This window comes from Harpegnathos saltator, unplaced genomic scaffold (genome assembly GCF_003227715.2).
Source record: "Harpegnathos saltator strain DR-91 unplaced genomic scaffold, Hsal_v8.6 scaffold357, whole genome shotgun sequence".
Lineage (NCBI taxonomy): Eukaryota > Metazoa > Arthropoda > Insecta > Hymenoptera > Formicidae > Harpegnathos > Harpegnathos saltator.
In genome coordinates this window covers 128,259-151,572 of record NW_020230158.1, presented here as the reverse complement: position 1 = coordinate 151,572, position 23,314 = coordinate 128,259, and the positions used below count along the sequence as shown (strand labels likewise).

Genomic DNA, 23,314 nt, shown 5'->3' with positions numbered 1-23,314 from the left:
TTTAGCTTTATATTAAAAAAATTACTTTTAAAAAAATATTCAATAAATATTCGCTGAAAAAATATATTTATCCGATTTTTTATTCATATTTTTTCTATTCGAAATTTGTATATCGAAATAAAAATAATATCGAATATTCGATAATTTCGAATATCGATAAACATCTCTAGTTTGAACCTCCTGCCAATCACTCATGTCAGAGCACACCTACTCGTCAGATTTCTGTAATTAATAATTCGATAATTATTGTGAATATCGCAAAACAGTATGAAATTTTTATGTTTGTCTTAATCCGGTCTATCTCTCCACGAGCTCTGAATATTGTTCTGGGACATTTTGTATTTTATACGTGTATGAACATTAGTATGATTTACTTTTGACATTCAGTATACAATTGCTTTTCAGTTTTGTAATCTGCTATGTGACTAAATTTTATATTTCAATTTCTTGTTAATTATACAGAATACCTCCCTCAACTCCGATATCGACGAAAAAATATTTAATCGATTACGCGTTTTTGCAAGAGAAACAACTTTTCTATTTGAAAAAATCGTCGCTCTGCCCTGTAGAGCGAGATATAAATTGTTAAATTTGATAACAATTTAGGTTAGGAAACTGTCAGGGAGGCGACAGATGAGCAAGATTCCGAATGGGTTTGCAACTTTCCAGTTTTCCACGCGCAACGAGACGGGGCGGATGAGGAAGGGGGGCCGAAGGCCCCCCTTGCACCCCCCCGTGTGTGTGTGTGTATACACATATGTTTCAGCATTTTCATTTATTAAACACATAAATTTTTAGCTCATGTATTAGTGGTTATTTTTTTTTTTAATAACCACTGATACATGAGCTACAAATTCATATGTTAAATAAAAATGTGTCAAACATGTACATACACACACACACACACACACGGCGGGGGGTGCAAAGGGGGCCTTCGGCCCCTCTTCCTCACCCGCCCCGTTTCGTTGCGCGTGGAAAACTGGAAAGTTGCAAACCCATCCGGAATCTTGCTTATCTATCGCCTCCGTGACAGATTTCCTAACCTAAATTATTGTCAAATTTAACAATTTATATCTCGCTCCACAAGGCAGAGTGACGATTTTTTCAAATAGAAAAGTTGTTTCTCTTGCAAAAACGCGTCGATTAAATCTTTTTTCATCGATATCGGAGTTGAGGGGGGTATTCTGTATAATTACCAATTTCTTTTATATTGATCTACCTCTATCAATTTTTATTAAGTTTTTCTCTATTATAATTTGTACAATAAAATTATGCAACTCTGACACCTAATTCTTTTTATTCATTTTTTTGTTTCAGTGCATATATGTAGTAGTTTTACCAAGAGGACATGCACACGAATTTTTGAGTTTGTGGCCCAAAATCAACCTCAAAAGCAATTCAAACAATTGATTCATCATCTCATTTGATCCTGTATTATAAATTAAAAAATGGATGCAGCTTTGAATTCAAAATGTGCTGGTAATATTTTTGAAATTATTTTTATATTAGACAGTTTGTGTTATATATTTATAGAACATAAACTAAAATAATTAGACAGTTACTAAAGTTTATCGAATTTTTATCTATATTTTTTTACTAATAATAAAATAGTATATTATATATTAAAAATATCTATTGTTATCTATTAATTTCGGTTACTTTTTAGTTAATTATTTAATTCTTGTCTATGATTCAGTAAATTTTTGTAAATCGTGTAACATATACAGTATTATCTTATTTAATTATTTCCACATTTATACATCATATATAATTTAATAATACTTTTACATAAGACATATATATATATATATATGTATAAATGTGAAAATAATTAAATAAGATAATACTGTAGTACAGTATATGTTACATGATTTACAAAAATTTACTGAATCATAGACAAGAATTAAATAACTAACTAAACAGTAACCGAAACTAATAGATAATAATGATAGATATTTTTTGTATATAATATACTTTAATATATATATTTCTCCTCAGTTTAATCTGATTAATCTGATTAATCTTCACAATTTTTTGTTTTCAAAAGATCCTAGACACCCTATACATATATACAGAAAGCCCTGTTTGATTTTCAAGCCAAATTTTACTAAAATTTATCGCTTAATTTTACTACATTCAGTGGATATTACTTAAGAGGAATATTATTCTTTCAAACTTATATAAGTAATATTATTGTAATTAGTAATACTATACTATTATAATTAATACTAATTTCCTCTAAAAATAAATATCAAATATTTTTTATAATTAATTTTTTTACGATACAAGAGGAACGATCTATTTAAATAGATACAAATCGTTGTTGTTTATGATCCCAATATACGAGTAATAATCATATACTATTGCAGGAGACTAATTTAAATATCATAAAAAATCAGTTTAAGTCAAAGACAAAAATGAATTGATCCTTTTAACTGACTCAATATATTTCTCTGTGTTGTGTGTGCACGTACCAATAGTTTTATAAATTTTATAAATATGTTCCTCTTATATCGTAAAAAATTAATTATTAAAAAATAATATAAATATAATAAAATAAAATAAAATTATTAAAAAATATTTGATATTTATTTTTAAAGGAAATTAGTATTAATTATAGTAATACAGTATTACATAATTACAATAATATCACTTATATAAGTTTGAAAGAAGAATATTCCTTTTAAGTTGAAAATTATTTCGATGATTCTTTAAATTTTATTGTAATAATGCTAATATTGATTAATACAGATCTGTTTGTTAATGACTGGATAAATAATTCCCACGAAATTTTATATGAACATGTACAATCAATCAATGATGAGACCAATAATGTCATCTTACGATTTAAAAGTAAGTCAAATATTAATATATTATATATTAACAATAGAATGAATCAAACAACATAATGTTAATTAAACACATTTTGCATAATACTTAAATAGCAATTATATAACAATAATTATTTCAAATTAATATAATGTAATAATAATTATTTCAAATTGTTTTCAGCAATCCAAGCACCTATTGTTAAAGCAGCTTTTAAAGTATATGAACATTTGAAAGAACATTTGAAACCGCAAAAAGTAAGAAAACACACCAAATATATGGCTATCATGTTATATGACGAGTTTTTGCATAAATATTTCATAAAACTGTGTAAGACTCGGCTCGTAAATGGCCCACTAGAAGAGCAGTGGGATAATATTTACAATGAAATTATAAATAAAACAAAATTACATTTATTGTCATGTTTTCAATTGGCTTTAAAAATGGATAAAGCTTGTGCTATAATAGAAATATCTGAGGTATGTTAATATATTTTGAAAAATTAAATTCTAGTCTCTAAAGACTAAATTTTATATAGCAAAACATTTATTGACTAAAATTTTATTGTATTGAATATCATTTGTTTTCATAGATTCTTAATCTCTTAAATGTGGATCATGAAGAAACATATACATACGATGCAATAATCGCTGCTGAATATGATGTGTTCAGAACAGTAGATTTTAAAATGCCATTGAATACACCAATAACATGTGTCGAGACTCTTCTAGCAGCAGCAAATTTGGAAAGCAAAATATATCGTAAAACTGCGGCGGTGTTGCTGGATATATCATTTTTACAGGTATGGATTCAGCATTTTGCTATATTTATTTTTTAAAAACAAAAAACTTTTTTATATGAGGTGTGGCTATTAAATAATTGTACAGGATATTTGACATATACCTGTATATATGTGCAAATAGCGCTTGTCAAACTGAATAAAAAAAAGTCCTTTACTTCCCTTATTTGACAAAGAGAAGAGCAGAATAACGTTGCGAATATAGCGAGCGGCACAATCCAGCAACATATGAATGAACATGTGATTATGAAGTGCATGTCTATATTTACCATTATTAGATCAAAAAATAAGCTCAAGGCATGTCTCATTTTATAGAAACATTTTACACTCATTTTACTGGTCTCACTGCATCACATGCACTCAAAATCATTTTTTATCTTGATATCATAATCATATAATTATGATGACTATATCATGACTAGATTTATAATATCATGACTATATTTATAAAATAATAAAGGACTTTATTCAATTTGATAAAATAAGTGCTTTTTGCACTTACGTAATTTAATTAGAAAATATTAAATAAGAAAATAATAACTTCAACAATTTCTATATATTAAACGTGCAAATTAATTCGGTGCCCTTATATGGTGCACCTTGATGCTTTATAAATCCATGTTAAAATTGAATATTTTCTTGCTTTTTACAGTTTGCAAATGAATACTTCCATATTTTAAAAACATAAAAGTGAAGCAAAAGTATCAAACCAGTAACATATTTCAAAGACAAGTTATTTGAGGAAAGATTTTAGATACAAAAGTTGTAAAGTTTCAATAAGTGCATAAAATGTGACTATCGATTTTTTTTCTTTTTTAAACAAACTTTTTTGCAACTGACCTGGGACCTTTAATGATATATATTATTATACACCTTTTAAAATGTTTTATTAGAAAATAAATAGAGAAATATAACATTTCATTTAATAAAATTTTTGTGAATTTAACAAGTTTAATTACTTAAAAAAATTAATAATAATTAATAATTAATACTTAAAAATTAATAAAATATCTTATAATATTACAAAATATTTAAAATTAGTTAAATATTTTATTTTGTGTGTGCGCGCGCCTATTCTGTATATTATTAATATACAGGGTGCACGATTTATCTGAAGACATTGAAATATCTCGAGAACTATGCATTGGATAAAAAAAAGTGGTTAATGAAAGTTGTTAGTCTCGAAGGGGGACATCCAATGATACCAAATTCGACCTCTCACCCCTGGGGGTAGGGGTTGGGGGCAACTTTGAAATCTTAAATAGAAACCCCCATTTTTTATTGCAGATACGGATTCTACGTCACAAAACACGTAAATTTTGTCCGAAACTTTTTTTTTGATTCGCGATAGCTGGCGCTATAATCGCAAAAAATTATATTTTCCGCAATTCTCCAGAAATGATCAGTGGATTGAGAAATAAAAAATACCTGTTCAATATTTTTAAAGAACATAATAAAAGTTATTCCCCCCCCCATCCTCTCGGGGTAAGGGGTGGTAACGTTCAAATCTGAAATGGGAACCCGAATTGAAGAGGGAACTCGACGCGCCACTGTGGGTGTATGGCGAACTATGGCTTATTATAAAAAATTGTTTCAATGAAAAAAATTGTTTCAATAAAAATTTCACGTACAATCTAATTCTGCAATGAAAAATGTGGGTCCCTATTTGAGATTTGAACGTTATCACCCACCCTACCGCGAGAGGATGGGGGGGGAATAACTTTTATTATGTTCTTTAAAAATATTGAACAGGTATTTTTTATTTCTCAATCCAATGATCATTTCTGGAGAATTACGGAAAATATAATTTTTTGCGATTACAGCGCCATCTATCACGAATCAAAAAAAAAGTTTCGGACAAAATTTACATATTTTGTGGCGTAGAATCCGTATCTGCCATAAAAAATGGGGGTTTCCATTTAAGATTTCAAAGTTGCCCCCAACCCCCACCTCCAGGGGGTGGGGTGGGAGGTCGAGTTTAGTATCATTGGATGTCCCCCTTCGAGACTAACAACTTTTATTAACCACTTTTTTTTATCCAATGCATAGTTCTCGAGATATTTCAATGTCTTCAGATAAATCGTGCACCCTGTATATGCAGTCATATAAATAAAAAAACAAATTGGAAGTAATACCTAATCAGTAGGGTAAGGAAATTTATTTTTACGTTGTATCTATAACAATATAAATGGTTGGTGATGTATAAAACTAATATGCATAAAGGATTAGTTTAGTAAGATATTCTGAGTAATTAAAAAGCACCTCCGATACATTTGCAGAACCTACGATATTTACATTCCTGAAATGAACGCCATGATTATTAATTTGCTAGACTTGTCGGAAAAGAGACTGCAACAGAAAAGTATTTTTGCTACATTTATCTTTAAAAAAAAATTAAATATTATATTCTTTATATGAGATGTGGTTATTAAATAACTGTACAGGATATTTGATATAATCTGTACATTTGCTCATATGCAGGTAGAATTTATCGAATTAAATAGAAGATTCCTTTATCAGTTTATGAACAAGTACGACACTTATTAAAATATTAATTTAAAAAGTTGATGCATTAATGCACGAAAGTGAAGAAACAAAAGTAAGAATAAGAATGAAAAAAAGTGTGTGTGTGTATGTGTGTGTGTCTTAACCCTTTAACTGCTGAGATATTAAATGACCAGTATGACCCTCTTTGCTGAGTTATTTTTACAATTATAAAATATTTTATAATGATAAGAGATGGCACTATATGCCCGCTCAATTCAAATGCTTTTTACAAACTAAATTAAATGGGTGTTACATATTGAAAGTCCAAATCGAGTAAACTCGATCGTAGCAAGGCCGCCATTTTTTTCCACACTCGAGTTATCTGGACCGTAGCAGTTAAAGGGTTAATAATCTTTTCACTTTATATCTTGGCGACCTTGGGCTTACAATAAAATATCTATATTCGTAAAAAGTATAAAAACTAAAAATGAAAATGAAACTACAGAAAAAACTAAAGATGAAAATTATTTAATGCTCAGAATTGTTATCACTTTTGTAGTGATTTTCTTATTTCCTTTTTACTTTCACTCTTCGATATGACGCTCAATTTCAGAAGTATTAATATCATTGATTCTACGAAAGCACTTTTTAATTGCTCAAAATATTCTATTGAAATTAATCTTTTATGCGTGTTATATATTATTGCGTTTATATATTATATTAGTTTTATATATTAACATTTGTATTATTATAGGTATTGACAATAAGTTTTTTGTTAGTTATGAGGTACCATTATTAACTTGTTTTTTTATTTATGCGACGATATATTAATAATATATAGAGACATATGCAATAGGAGATATGCGTAGGGAACCATGAAGTTGACACTCCTGAAGCAGAACGCTACGAATATCATTGTTTGATTCGTCAGATAAGTAGGAGGAGGGAAAGTAGGTGTAGCCCTTAACCCCCTGTGCATTTTCCTGAGTATACTTGTCCAAACGGAGTTGTTCCCGTGTGCGCGATGACGAGTATACTCGTCCAAACATTTTCTTTTGAAACCAGTGCTGCTGAAATGTACCCGAGCACACTGTAGCGTGCGAGGAGAAGTGTCCCCTCCATGTGCCTTCTTCGCACACAACGCTATTGTTCCGTCTATCGATGTGAAGACGCGTCGCCTTCACCCAGCCTCGCCCAGCGAGAAAGAGAATGATCTTCGCTCCTCTCTCCTTCTCGCTTCGAACTTTGAACTGCGTTAACGCGCGTCCGAGCATGTTTTGGGGTGTATGAACTTGGCACCCTGTTTTTCGAAATTTATAATTTTGAAAATTGTTCCAAATTGTTGTGACTTTGTATTACATTGTTCCAAAGTGATATTGCTTCATTCCAAACGGTTTTCAAATAAAACAAAAAAAATGATTTTTTGAGCTAGCACCAATTTTTTCGAAAATCGAACATTTCGATACCGCTATAGATTGTTCTAGTTGTTCCAAACATTGTTCCAAAAGGACAAATCCATAAGTTGAACTATAAGTCCGAAAAGTGAAAAAACAGTTTTTTGACAGTCTACCGGACCAACAGTAAACTTATACTATCTTTCTTGTTCCAATCAAGCCCTTTTGAGTTTTTCTAGGCTTAAAAATTATAGTTTTAAAGTATGAATCTCGTACTACCATCCGTTCTCCCAAAATTCGGAAAAAAATCGATTTTCCAGCACCTGACGTCAAAAGTAAACACATGTTTTCTTTCTTGTTCCAACCGAGCCTTTTCTGTTCTGAATTGTTTTAAGCTTATAAATTATAGTTCTAGAGTATAATATTCTAGAGTATATAAGCACAATATTCTAGAGCATATAAACAAATATTTTAGAGAATATAATCACAAAAAATATATTAGAATTTTTTCATTCTTATTTGCAATAAGAAATATATCAATAAATATTCTTTTAGATCATTACAATTGCTAAATGCTCATACAATAGCATTCGTTAATACTCTGTCACATAGTATCTACTGCGGATATAAAATTTGTCCTGCGCCAACTGCCGATTCAGTGTATTTCAAATAATATAATAAAGAATTGCTTTCTTAAGTTGTACAACAGTGAACATTTGAAACACCGACATCTTTGCGGTTGGAGTTTCGCAAATAGTTCGATATAGGTATATATGGATTAACAGTTCTCCATTTGGCAATTTTAATTTTTTTTATTAAGGATCCAGTAGGATCTATTGAAATATAATTTGGATATTGCATATAGACTGCTACTTGTTCTAGAGTCTAATAATTAATGAGAAACGGATCTAATATAATAGAATTATCCCGGCATATAATTCATATTTCATTTTATGAATATTCTTTATCAGGTCAATTTCGTGATTCGCGCCTAAATTGATATTCTGTCTTCCTTGCTTAACTCTCTGTAATACGCTGTTACTATTATAGATAAGTTACTATTATAGATAACTATTATAGATAAGATTATAGATAAGTACAATAGATAAGTCTAAAAATTCCGGATTGTGTGTTTAAGTCCATGAGATTGTCTGCTTCCGTATTGCGGAATATAAATATATTTTGGTTTAATGACGTTTTTTAACGCTGCACTTATTTTTGTGTATATATTTGTGTGTATATACCGTTGCTTAGTATTGCACCAATATAACTGGTTTGCCACATTTATCTAGCAAGTCTCTATACTCCGGTGATTATAGAACATCCATCAAAGGTTTGACGTATTTAGTCATACTTCTGTAATATGCATGTAAGAATGTAAGACATGTAAGAATAAGAATAAAATAATTAATAGAATAAAAACTAATACGATAATATACACTGAAAAAAAAAAGTGTTAATTACAACAAAATCATATTTGATTCAAAAAAATCATTTTTTTTAAATATATTCTATGCAATTATTTATTTACATGTAACAATATACAGGATATCCCATTTTAAAATACCCATTCAAATATCTCAGAAACACTGTGTTAAATCGAAAAATGTTTAAGACAAAAGTTGTTTAGCTTGAAGGGGAACATAGGACAGCGATAGCATTTTGTTTATAGATGGCTCCATTTTCAAGATATTTACTGATTATTAATTTTCTTAAATGGAAATCCAAATTTTTCATTATATCATCTTTTTCTACCAATTAATTTCAACAACTTCTGTCGGAAACATTTTTTTATTTGCTTCATATATTTTGAGATATTTAAGGAAAACTTGATAACTTTTTCAATATTTATCTTACGATATCTCGCTAACTATTCGTCGAAAGAAAAAATAGTATTAGACTTTTTTACTTTATTTACTATCAAGAATATACTATTATAATAGTGTCCTAACTTTTATTAATTTAATAATTTTGAAATTTCCATAGGTCGATAAGTTAATAAAAGTTAGGGCACTGTTATAGTAATATATTCTTGATAGTAAATAAAGTAAAAAAGTCATACTATTTTTTCTTTCGACGAATAGTTAGTGAGATACCGTAAAGTAAATGTTGGAAAAGTTACCAAGTTTTCCTTAAATATCTCAAAATATATTAAGCAAATAAAAAAAATGTTTCAGACAAAAGTTGTTTAAATTAATTGGTAGAAAAAGATGATATAATAAAAAACTGAGATTTCCATTTAAGAAAATTGATAATCAATGAATATCTCGAAAGTAGCGTCATCTATAAACAAAATGCTATCGCTGTCTTATGTCCTCCTTCAAGCTAAACAACTTTTGTTTTAAACATTTTTCGATTTAGCGTAGTGTTTCTGAGATATTTGAATGAGTCCTTTAAAATGGGACACCCTGTATGTATCTGAAATAAAGAAATAATTATAAGAACAAAGCATACATGTTTAAAGGAAATGATATATTTAACTTAAAAAAATATTGATTTCTTTGAAATATCGCAATATTTAATTGGAAGATTAAAAGTTTTCAATTAGACAATATTATTTTTAAAGTACAAAACAGTTCTCTAGATTTGAAGAAATATTTTTTTGAAAGGAACATATATTTCTTTCAATGAAGAATATTTCAAGAATGTTATTTTAAAATAAACAACTAATTCGTCAAATCTAATAAGAAAGGAGAAAGGGCTATAAGGCCGTTTTTCTGCCCTGCACGGAATTGACTCAAATTTTGCAGAAATAGTCTCCATAAAAGTCCTCATAATTTCCTTAAAGCATTTATGAAAATAGCGTTTCAATTCGGAGAACAAGGCATCCAAAATTCTAGATTTTGTATGGGATTTCGTGTATTTGGAGAATGTTCGTCATAATTCACTTTGTTATTGATTCACCCCAATCACCTAACTTTCTTAAAAACTTTCTATAGGTATTATCTTTAAAATATAAAATTTTGGTGATTTGAATTAAGTGCGCACATATTGAGAATGAGACCTGAATTCAGAGATATCGCATCTTATAATGCAAGATTTGAACGAGATCTTGAAAAATCTTGAGAAATATAAATTCTACAGAAAAATGTTTCAGATAAACGTTATAGTGCTCAAAACGACCTATTTACTGATGTTGTGAATACTTGTTGGAGTATCAGTTAGTGAGCAAGACTGGCCTTTTCTTGAGAACTATATGTTTATTAGGAGCAGAGAACAATAAACATGGCATTGGTTAAGTGCCATTAATTGTGTCAGACAGACCAAGACGAACATAGAGTAAAGAAGAAAACAGAAATGTGACACAGCACGGAAGAGAAAAGAAACCTACTAGCGCCGCCTGGTATATTAATGCCCTTGACCATAAACTAGCCTGTAATAAAGAAATGAACAAAGCCATTTATAACAACTGATATTATCAATTTGACTTTAGATAGTGTCGTCAAGGTCAGGGCAAAGCCACTTTGAATTTTTTAAATAAAACCCCCTACTTTTTATTGCATATTCTTGTAGCTTTTCTTGAGAGCTTTGCAAAACGCTATAATAAAATATTTTTTCATTAAGTACTTTCCGACTTATGAAGCTCAAAAGTTGCAGTACCACCAGTATTAACATTATCTAAGATGCACCACGCAGAGATTGCCTGGTCGGATTTACACCTCTCTTGTCTCGCGTCGACTATCCTTGAGATATATCCAATCCTGTTAACGAACTACGAGAACAAAATACGGTGTATCCGCCGAACTCTGTCGAATGCTCGTGACACTTATGCGTTCTATTTTCGATTGAAAATCTTTGAGCTTTTTTTCACATGAATGTATATATAACATTTTCTTTATTATTTCATTGTTTATTTACCATTGTATCGCATCTATTTCAGTTGTTCAACTGATAGTAATGTAAGTACTTATATGTAAGTTCCTTATATGTAAGTTACTTATAACTTTTAAAAAATGTCGAAAATAAGTTGTTGCGATAGCTGTGGAAAGCGAATAAAAACATTAGATTTACGAATTCTTAAAGATGAAAATAGTTTAGTTATATTACACAATCGCAATCCGAATTTAAAATCTTTATCATAAGTGTGCTCGAAATGCCGATATATAGTTTCTTCGCATTTAAAAAATCAAAAATTTGATCCTGGTAAGAATGATCAGTCTCATCAAGGCGAATCCACTTCTTCTTTTATATCATGTTGTACTATGCATGACAAGGCTAAACGCACTCGTTATCATCAGAATGAATCTGCTTGTTCTTCAATTCTTAAGGATTCTATATCGAATCCTATAGATTCTCTTTCATTTGAATCCGGTGCGTATTCAAATATTGTTGAAATTCAGCAGCCTGAACATCAGATTCCTTCTAATATTATATCCAGTTCTAAAAGTATAGAATTAAATATTGATAGATGCATCAGTTCGCATACAAAGTGCATTGTTTGCAAAAAAAACAATCAATCTGGTTAACCTTACACCTGCAACTCGTTGTGAAGTTTTTATTGAAAGGGGAATAATTGTTCCACCTGGAGCAAGATGCTGCTCACATCATGTAGAACATAACAGTTTAAAGAAAGATGCTATTAATGCTATAGAAGTAGTATCAAATGTTTCTATTCTTGATAATACAAGCATTACGCAACTGCTTCTTAACGCTAGAAATGCTGCTTCAAAGAATAGATTAAACTTTGATAATCCAAACAGTCTCTTAGATACTGATTATTATAGACTAACGGGTGTTTATAAAAAGCAATTTGACTCAATCGCAGAATGTATAAGGAATAATATAAGATCTACAAGCGTTAGATCTTATCGTACGTGCTTGGCTATACTGTTAACAAAACTGAGAACAGGCCTTTCGCATTCTGTACTATCTACTTTATTTTCAATTGAAAAGAAGTCAGTAGGTAAAGCTGTCGCATCAGCACGAAATGCTTTGATGCAATTTTTTGTGCCAAAGTTTTTAGGTACCAGTCTCGCGTGAAAAACTGATTTCAGACCATACAAGAAATACAGCCAAATATTTGTTTGCGAATGGAGAAAATATTTGCATTTTAGTCGTTGACGGGACTTACATATACATCCAAAAAAGTTCTAATTATACCTTTCAACGACGTTCCTATTCCATGCTTAAAGGACGTAATCTATTATAACCTATAATGTTCGTGAGTATTACTGGATATATAATAGAAGTTTTGGGTCCATACTTCGCAGACGGGAAAAACAATGACGCAAATATTCTTAATAGTCTGATGATGTCTGATGCAAGTGAGCTAAGACGATGGCTTAGCCCTAATGATGTGTTTGTCGTTGACAAGGGCTTCAGAAATTCTCTCGAAATGTTAGAAGAACTCGGTTTTGTCTCAAAAATGCCTAATTTTTTAGAAAAAAAAGCTCAGCATACTTGTGATGAAGCAAATCAGTTTCGTCTTGTTATTCATATACGGTGGGTTGTAGAGGTAGTTAACGGATTACTAAAACAGTGGAAAGCTCTTAATCAGATGTTTCCTAACTCGCAAATCCCATTTTTAGGTCAATATGTAAGAATAGTGTGTGCTTTATGTAACGCATTTTGACCTCCACGAGTGTCACATAACGCAGAAGATGCTATAATACCTGAACGAATGTTACAATTAGTTGGAACACGAAATCTTCTGCAGCAACGTATGGAACAAGAAAATTGGGCAAGGAAAAGTGCAACGTGGATTCCTGTAACAGCGGACACAGTTGTCGACTTCCCTAAATTGACAGAAAATGAACTGAGATTTATAACACTTGGGAGTTATCAAATAAAATAAGTCAAGTCGTACACGCAAGACATCTTGCTTCTGATGGCATGTATAAACTATTTATACATAAAGAAAGCACAGATATTTTATGTGTACGAATACAATCACGGCACACAACATCTAAACAGTATAACCTATCGATCCAGTATACTATTGGAATAAATCCTACCACTGGCTGGTACTGTTAGTGTAAACTGGAGCACGAACAGTTGTGCCCATATTGCCTCAGTTTTATGGTATCTCGGGTATTTTAGGAACTCCAGGGAAGTAATCTCATGCCTTTCTTCCCAATATACAGTTTACGTTGACGATGCTAGTTACGTTGCAGATTGGTCTGAAACAGATGATTAAAAGAATTTCTATTGTGGTTAAAAGATATCTATACACCGGTACATGCAGCACACACCACTTTAAAAACTAAATAAAATTAGTCAGGGCCAAATATTTAACTATATAGGGTTCTTGATAGCACTTGATAGCAAGTGTGACACATATACACATATTCACATACGCAAACTCAACAGAGAGAGTTTGGAGTCGGTAAATACTATGAGAGTGACGCACCATGGAGTCTTTATTTCTGCTGAGACACACACATACATACATACATATATATATATATATATATGTATATATACACACATATATATATATATATGTATATATACACACACATATATATATATATATATATTAGGTGTACAACTTTGCTTCCGCCGTTTTTTTTCCGAAATTCCAGGCTTTATTGTAAAAAACTGGTTATACATTTATAATTCAAAGTATTGTCCATCGCTGGCCACTACTTTCTCCCATCTTTCGGGCAGCGTACGAATCCCGCGTTGTAAAAGCTGGTCATCTGCTGCAGCGATCCACGAATCGATCCAATTTCTTACTTCTTCATAAGACCGGAAGTGCTGGTCAACCAGGCCGTGTGCCATTGATCGAAACAAGTGATAGTCAGAGGGAGCAACGTCTGGAGAATATGGCGGGTGGGGTAGGACTTTCCATTTCAACGTTTCCAAGTATGTCTTGACCACTTTCGCAACATGGGGTCGAGCATTGTCATGCTGCAAAATCACTTTATCGTGTCTCTCCTTGTATTGCGGCCGTTTGTCTTTCAATGCTCGGCTCAAACGCATTAATACGTCAAAAAAATCACATAACTCACATGAGATTCTTTGGACCCCAGCATGAAAAAGTTTAATAATTTCGAAAGTTATTAATATTTTGGTCCGATGATTTTTTACATATTTGAAATCACATTTGAAATCTTTTACCAGAAGATTTTATAATAGTGGTATCAAAAGTTCGATTTTAACATATTGAAAAAAAATGCAAAAGAAATTTCAGAATTTTCTCTTTTTTGAGAAAAATATTAATAACTTTTTCAATTTCTAATATTTTGAGTTACAGATTTAGGATTATACGTATAAGATGTTATATTTTAAGATAAAAATACTCCCATTAATGGATTTTCAAAAAAGTATATTTATTCTGAAGAATGAAGTGGAAAATTTTTGAGAAATTATAAATTATAAACACAGTAAATGATTGTTTAGAGCGATTTATTGATTATGAACAAGGTAGAAAAATTATTTAAAGTCATACATTTATAAAGAACACTTAATTGATGATGGGGAGCCACCAAAAATTTATTCTGTACCACCACACTCAACGCACATATAGACGCGGTGAGTATTGCACATCGGTCGGCGGCATGAAGGGCATAGCTCTTTTGTTTTGCGATCAGTTTTTCGTTCGCAGAGACCACATCTCATCTTTACAGGTAGATATGGCCTCTCTTCTCCTTTACTTTCAACCCTATCTATATCCCAAATTGCACCAATTGCAATACGTAAATCCCTACGTAAGGACGGATTATTTATGCGAGAATGCAAATAAGGCGTAATCAAATGGAGGCTCAAGTCTTCGAGACAGTACTTCGTTCATATTTTGTTCTAATCCAGATTTTGTCTCACAATTTAATAAAATGCGTGCATTAACGGCAACTTGGTCTAATATGCCGAAAAAATAGCGCATCGGCCAATGATTAGTTCGTTTCGTTACCGTATACGCGTGACACAGTTGGTCGAACGAATCAATTCTACCTTTTATTTTATTATAATGTAGAATAATGTTAGGCTTTCCATTTGTAATTTCTGTTGTTTTAGAATAAGATGAAGCAACTTTAGAATAAGATGAACAATCGGAATTATATTTTTCTTTGGTGTGTGCGACAGCAAAACAATTTCTTTCGAAAAACAAAACTTAGTGTCCGGAATGGTTTTCGATGCAAGTTTGAATTGTGCAGGAATTTCTGGCTTATTTTTACGAACTGTACCAGTAATTGTCAAGTAATATGATTCTTTAACAAAACGTTCGATCAAAGGGATAGACGTAAACCAGACGCTTGCGCGTCTAAAAGTCGTTGTTCCAAACTAGCGTTCTCCAAATAATCTTCGTCGTCCTCCTCAATCGCACTCTCAACAAAATCATCAGAAGGCTCATAATCTTCGTCGCACTGTGTTCAGACACATGATCTTCTTCACCTGAAGACGCGATATCGATAGTCTGATTTTCTTCCTCTTCCTGTATAACCGCTATTTGCACAGTCCGGTTTCGCAAATGACGCTCCATCTGATCGAACAGGAAACAATTCAAATACACAGTCTGTCCCAGATACGATGAGACTGGTTCCATCAAAGTTCTTAGCGCAGCGATATCTATGAGTGAATGATGGTAGGTGAATGTTCTACCCTTCATCTACTTAACCTCAAAATTTGAGCGAATTCGGTTGATATTTCACTGTGGTTTGACATTTTATGTAAAGTCACTTTGTGTACGTCGGTCGAAAAACCAACTTTTAAATTGGGTAAAAGTGGTGCAGAAACGTACGAAACGCTAAAAAATATGTACGGGGATGAATGCATGTCCCGTGCACAGGTTTTCCGTTGGTTTGGGCGATTTCGTGACGGTCGTGAGGACCTTGCAGACGATGACCGAGCACCGCCGCCAAAAACCATTCGCAATGAAGAAAACATCGAGAAAGTCAAAGAAATTCTTCGAAGCGACCGCTGTGTGTCTGCCCATATATCAGGTGTAGTAAAAAGAAATCCATTATTTTTGCATGAAATTGAAGGCTTTAATTATCATAGTTAGAATGATCCGATTTAGGTCAAATATGCGCCGTTTTGTTCGATAACTTGTTGCCATTTTGAAGGTAATTTCATTATGCCTCTCTCATAGAAGCCCTCGTCCCTATTGGCAAAAAATTGAGACAGTCGATTTTCACAAGCCTCTCTTGAAGCGAATTTTTCACCAGCAAAATTGTTCGCCATGGACAGGAACAAATGGTAATCACTTGGTGCCAGGTCCGGACTATAAGGTGGATGCATAAGAACCTCCCAACCAAGCTCCCGGAGCTTCTGGCGAGTCACTATCGATGTGTGTGGCCTGGCGTTGTCCTGATGGAATACAATTCCTCTCCTATTGGCCAAAACTGGCCGCTTCTGGGCGATTGCTTCCTTCAGACGGTCCAATTGTTGACAGTACAGTTTCGAGTTAAGAGTTTTGCCATAGGGGAGCAGCTCATAGTAGATAATTCCCTGCCAATCCCACCAAGCACACAGCAAAACCTTCCTGGCCGTCAATCCTGGCTTGACCACCGTTTCTGCCGGCTCACCGCGATTCGACCCCGACTGTTTTCGCTTGACGTTGTCGTAAGTGATCCACTTTTCATTACCAGTGACCAACCGCTTCAGAAATGGGTCGATTTTGTTGCGATTCAGCAGCGATTCGCAGATGGAAATTCGGTCCATGAGGTTTTTTTTCGTTAACTCGTGTGGCACTCATACATCGAGGTTCTTCTTGTATCCAGCCTTATTCAAATGGTTCCAAACGGTTTTTTGTGCAATCTTTAGCTCTTGGGCAATCGAAACAGTGCTTACATGACGGTCGGACTCGACAATGTTCATGATTTTATCGATATTTTCGACAATTGTCCTTCCAGTGCGTGGTGCATCTTTGACATCGAAATTACCGGAACGGAATCGACGAAACCAAAATTGCGCGTGATTGGCTGTTACAGTATCAGGACCATAAACACTATTCACATTTTCAGCCGCCTGGCTTGCGTTTTCGCCTTTTTCGAAGAAAAACTGTAAAATATAGCGTATTTTCACTTTGCTAGTGTCCATCTTTGACGCGCGCTCAAACAAAACTGAGTCAACTAATCACAAAACTGTCAAAAAAGTTTTTTTAGTACGAAATCTCATCTTTCTAACGCCATCTAGTGGAACCCGATCGGACTTATACAACGCGAGATACAGATAACTAAAGCCATCTATTGGAAAAATAATGGATTTCTTTTTACTACACCTGATATTATCTGGGAGTTCTACAACGATTGTGGGCCAGAATTCGACGAGTTCGACCGGAATATCGAGAGCCAGGCAGTTGGTTTTTGTTGCACGATAATGCACCATCGCACAAAGCCATCATGGTACGTGAATTCTTGACCAGGCATCATTGTTATCGATCATCCACCGTATTCACCTGATTTGGCTCCGTGCGACTTCTGGCTATTTCCCAAACTGAAATTGGCGATGAAAGGAAATCGTTTCGATCCCGGTCATCCAAAAGACTTCGACCGCCATACTAAAGGCCATTCCAGCCGATGAGTATAAAAAATGTTTCGAAAAATTTGTTGAACGTTTCCAGCGCTGTATTGACTCAGAAGGAGACTATTTTGAATAAACAAGAATAAAAAATCAAAATAATAAACGCTTTGTATTTTTTTTAGACCAGTCTCATTGGATCTGGGACAGACTGTGTACACGTCACAAAAAAATTCTTACAGCGTACAAAATTTTACTTACGACTTAAATTTATAAATTATGCACAAAAACAAGGAAAAAAATTACTATTTTTTTTACCAAGAACCACGTATATGCCACACTGGGGTCAAATGGACCTCACTCCAATTTCCGTCGTCTCTCTTCGGCAGCTGTCGAGCGACTGACCTGCGGTAATAGCACAAACAGGTAGCCCAAGAATCCAACTACAAGTAAAGAGAAACACAAGTTTGAATTTCGTTAGGGTCACAAAGATTTGCACCGTTAAAAAACGTCTGGGGTCTAATAGATCCCATGTGTCATTTAATTAATTAAATAAATTTTGAAATTTGGGCGATGGAAATTGGTGGTGCGTTAATGATTGCAATTTTAATATATTATCTCTAGTATGGAGATCAATTGTTAGATCTAACAACAGAACAACGTCAAAAAATTGTTTAATAAGATTTTTCCATAATCTAAAGCCGTATACATCTAGAGGTTGTATTTTTCCCGTTGTACCAGCTGGAATGATTAGGAAAACGATATCTTGCAGAATCTTGTCTAGTATCTGCAATTATATTAGGACAATGTCCAATCCATGAATCTAATATCAATACAGACTGTGGCCCAACATTCAGAAAAAATACTTTTTTTAACCACGTTTTTACATGATATGATGTTAGTTTGCCCGATAATGAAGCCATAACAAAAATATTAGATACTCTGAATATTTTTTCTTGTACTCTCGGACTAAACGTTCCTTTTATTTCTTTTAATACTCTAAAAAGCGGCGACAATAATCTACCATCTGCGGAAATAGTCGGCTGTATAGTGTAACTATGTATGATTGCTGATAAAATCTTTTTACATCTTTATGTGCTAAAGTATGACCGGAATGAAATTCTAATTGAAATCCATTTTGATCAGAATCGTAAATATTTTCTACTCCATACGACCAATATAATATTTATTATTATTATTATTATAACATTTTTAATAAATATATCGCATTTATTTTCTAAATCTTTTTTTGATAGCAGCGATATTTTTGTTACAAATTTAATTATTTTACGAGATACAATATCATGTGCCACTTTAAATCGTTTTACTCATGTGTCTGAAATTATAAATCCTGTTACATTTTCCTCTTCTTGTGAGAGGAATTTTTCAAATGAATTGGTAAAAAAGGATGGTATAATAAAAAGTTGGGGGTTTCCATTTAAAAGAGTAATGATTAGTGAATATCTTGAAAGTGGCGCCATCTATAAACAAAATAATATAGTTGTTATATATCCCCTTTGAAACCATATAACTTTTGTCTGAAACATTTTTCTCTAAAATGTCGCATTTACAAAAAATCGAGTGATACGGGTGATCTATGACACCGTGTATATTATTTGTTAGCAAATTTCGCATAAGAGAACACTTTCAACTAATGAATCGAAAATATTTCTAAATCGAAGATCTAAACTGTCTTTAACCAATTTAGTTAATACACAAGTTTGCAATAGCTTCAAAGTTCACACAAAGATATTCCCAGGCCATTCGATTATTGAATTCCTCGGATTTGAACATGTTCCCCGGGGTTTAGAGGAAAACTAACGACGACATCGTGTTCAGCAAATAAAAATACTGTAGAAATGATGTGTTTTGTTTGTTCCCCACGATGGGCCAAAATCCATACTTTTTACCCATTGTTCTTTAAAATGTTTTGGTGTATTTGTATCCATGTATATGTGTATGCGCGCGTTTACGCGTGCATGTACGTGTGCGTATATACTCTGATATCAACACACATATAGATTCCTCAACATAAAATACTTAAAGTTAATAAGAATATATGTACATATTTATGATCTATTAGGTGTGTGAATTAATTCAGTCCATCTGGCGGTCAATTACTGTACTATGTAATTTTCTAACCTCTAATGTCTGCAAAAGGCTTTATTTTTTAGTTTTGATATCTGGCAATAATATTCAATTGATAAACGTTTGGGTTTGTAACAATAATATCGTGTTTATCTGATTCGAAAATGTCGAAATTCGAGCCAAAAAAGCATCATTTCCGGAAAGTTCTCAATTCCTGTTTTCATTTGAAGAAAACAGCCGCTGAAGCTCATCGAATGCTCGTAGAAGTTTATGGTGAAAGTGCTCCCACCGATAAATCATGCAGAGAATTGTTTCAACGTTTTAAAAGATGATTTCAGTGTTAATGACAAACCTTGTCCAGGTCAGCCGAAGAAGTTCCAGAACGAGGAATTGCAGGCGCTAATCGATGAAGGGTGTGTGTCAATCGCAACATGAACTCACGTAATTGTTGAATGTTGATCGATTAACAATTTCTGTGCGTTTGGCAGCCATGGAAAAGATTTACAAAGAAGGAAGATGGGTGCCATACGAACTGAAAGAAAGAGACATCGAGTAGCGAAAAGCCATGTCTGAAATCTTGCTTGCCAAGGAAAAAAGAAAAGGCTTTTTGGAAGAAAAGGTTTTTTGCATCGTATTATGAGTGGAAACGAAAAGTGGATATATTTCGATAATCCCAAACGAAGGAAATCCATTAGCGACCCAGGAAAACCATCCACATCGATACCAAAACGGAATATTCACGGCAAGAAAGTAATGCTCTGTATATGGTGAGACCAAAAGGGTGTGGTGTATCATGAACTATTAAAACAGAGCCAAATCATCACTGCCGAACTTTACCAACAACAATTGATCCGTTTAAACAACGCATTGAAGAATAAGCGGCCGGATTATGCAAAGAGACACGATAAAGTGATCTTACAACACGATAACGCTCGGCCACATATTGGAAAGATTGTGAAGGACACTTGGCTGCACTTGGCTGGGACGTTTTACCTCACCCGCCGTATTCACTAGACATTGCTCCATCCGATTATCACTTGTTCAGATCGATGGCGCACGGCTTTTCGGACCAGCACTTCAATAATTATGAAGAAATAGAAAAATGGCTCAGTGAATGAATTGCTTCGAAGGACGAATCGTTTTTCCGTCACGGAATGCAACAACTGCCAGACAGATGGAAAAAATAATAGCAAGCGATGGCAAATACTTTGATTAGTGTATTTTTTCATGTTTTTTCATACTAAAGTCATTTTTTAGAAAAAAAAACGGACCGAATTAATTCATACACCTAATATATGTGCGCAAGTCCGTCTACACACTCATACGCGCACACACACACACACACACACATACATCTAAAGTTATTTTTCTTTTAAACAATGAAAAATTTTTAATATTTTTCACAGATCTTTAGATATACACATAGAGGTACGATAGGATGTCTTTATATGTAGGAATACTGAAAAATTCTGAGAATTGTCATGCAGTTACTTTTTAAAAAACAGAGATATTGATACTTTTCATAAATGTTAATAGACATATTGAAGTCATAGAAATTGTTGAAAAATTCAAGGGAATTATCATCCAGCTATTTTTGAGAAAAACAAATTATTGATATTTCTCAGAAATGTTCACACGTAAAGATATTGGACGATTCTGAGAATTCTCATTCAGTTATCTCCGACAAAATCTGAGAAATTATAAACATTTCTCAGAAATTTTCTTACAAAGAGATTCTGACAAATTCTGTAAACTCTCATACAGTCATTTTTGAAGAAATCTGGAAAACTTTCCATATTTTTTCGGAATTTCTCATAATTATCCAAAAATCTAAAAGATGAGAAATGTAGAGAAAATTTCTGAGAAAATCTGAGAAATTTTTTCACCATAATGTACATGGTTGGCTTCACAATTAATATGTTGCTTCGAAAATGCATTTGATTTGAGATTCTACTGTTTTTTAATTTCTTTTATGCAATACTCTTATTGTATGTTTTAACATGTTTTGTATGTTTTCAGTGGGAAGAATTATATTCACAGTTTCAAGAAAAAACACAGAAACATGTAGAATCCATTAATTTAAAGAAATCAACATTCCTGAGGTTAAATATACTTTTCCTAAGTGCTGCAGTAGTGACTTGCACAACATTCTTTCACAACAATGACGCTACGAAACATGTTGTGGAAATATTAGCAGAAAAGTCTTTATCAAGGAAAACCAATATTATGATCATGGCCAATATATTGTTCCAAATGGCGATAGAAAATTAACAAATAAATGTATTATATAAAATATATAAGGTGCTCAGCGTAATACAACGTGTGTGTGTTTAAGGTAACAATGCACGATTTTGTAGACAATTTTGATGCTTTAAAGAAAAAGTTACAAGGTAAATTTTCAATTCCTTCATATAGGCTATAACGTCCAATAAAAACAAATTTTTGAAAAAATATTCTTAATTAAATAATAAATGTCATTTTGAAATTTTTAAATGGCATCATGCATTTTTTATATAATATTGTAGAAGAATTTAAGATGAATTCACACAATTTATTATTACAAGTGATATGTTATAAAAAATATATGTAGTACCATTTAAAAAATTTAAAGTGATTCTTGATTTCTTTAGGAAAATATTTTATCTTTTGTTATTGCAAATTGTAGCCATCAAGCAGTTGAAAATTCACTTTGCAATTCTTTCCTTAAATCATCGGAAATGTCTAAAAAATCGTACGGATTGTTATGCTGAACACTTTTATGCAAAACAACCAAAAATTGACACGCATATGTCACCAAAGAAATATGTACATACATCGTGAGATTCATGAAGAAGAAAACATTGAAGTCTAATATACTTGACCTAATGGACTTAAAAAATATATATATATCTTTATATATTTAAATATATTTTTCCTATTTTTACCTTTTTTTTAATTATGGTGGGGAAATCCTAATGGATACCCCCGTCCCTCCCAAGGGGCGGTGGTTATGCCGGACTCTTACTGGCTAAAACCACCGGGGTGTCTGCCAGGCGGGTCGGAGTGTGGGAAGTCGGGGGAACTGTGCCTGCACTCCCTCCCCGACTCCTATTTTTACCTTTTTTTTTATATATAACGGTAGGGAGATTCTCATGGATACCCTCGACCCTTGGGGGGGTCGAGAGTTATGCCAGACTCTTACCGGCTAAAACCCCACCGGAGTGTCTACTGATCAGGCCGTTGTGTGGGGAGCCAGGGGAACTACTTCTGCATTCCCTCTCCAACACCCCGGTCCCGGGGCTCTATGGAACCCCACGCCCAAGTGCCGCGCCCCCTC

The 23,314-nt window shown here is 32.8% G+C and overlaps 1 protein-coding gene across 5 annotated transcripts; it reads left to right on the top strand.

The window, feature by feature from the left end:
- The first annotated feature begins 325 nt into the window (after nucleotides 1-325).
- On the top strand, nucleotides 326-22,424 carry LOC105181768 (uncharacterized). 5 transcript variants are annotated; one of them, XM_025300333.1, is made up of 6 exons: nucleotides 326-351; nucleotides 1,318-1,479; nucleotides 2,752-2,853; nucleotides 3,013-3,308; nucleotides 3,422-3,631; nucleotides 22,018-22,423. In XM_025300333.1, exons 2-6 carry the CDS (start codon nucleotides 1,449-1,451, stop codon nucleotides 22,267-22,269), a joined length of 891 nt encoding a protein of 296 aa, XP_025156118.1. In that variant the 5' UTR covers nucleotides 326-351; nucleotides 1,318-1,448; the 3' UTR covers nucleotides 22,270-22,423. The 5 variants fall into 5 exon arrangements, with proteins under 5 accessions (XP_025156118.1, XP_025156117.1, XP_025156120.1 ...); XM_025300332.1 differs by lacking the exon at nucleotides 326-351 and adding an exon at nucleotides 633-653; XM_025300335.1 differs by lacking the exon at nucleotides 326-351 and adding an exon at nucleotides 812-1,175 and having other exon boundaries at nucleotides 3,013-3,086; nucleotides 22,018-22,424.
- Nucleotides 22,425-23,314: the final 890 nt, after the last annotated feature.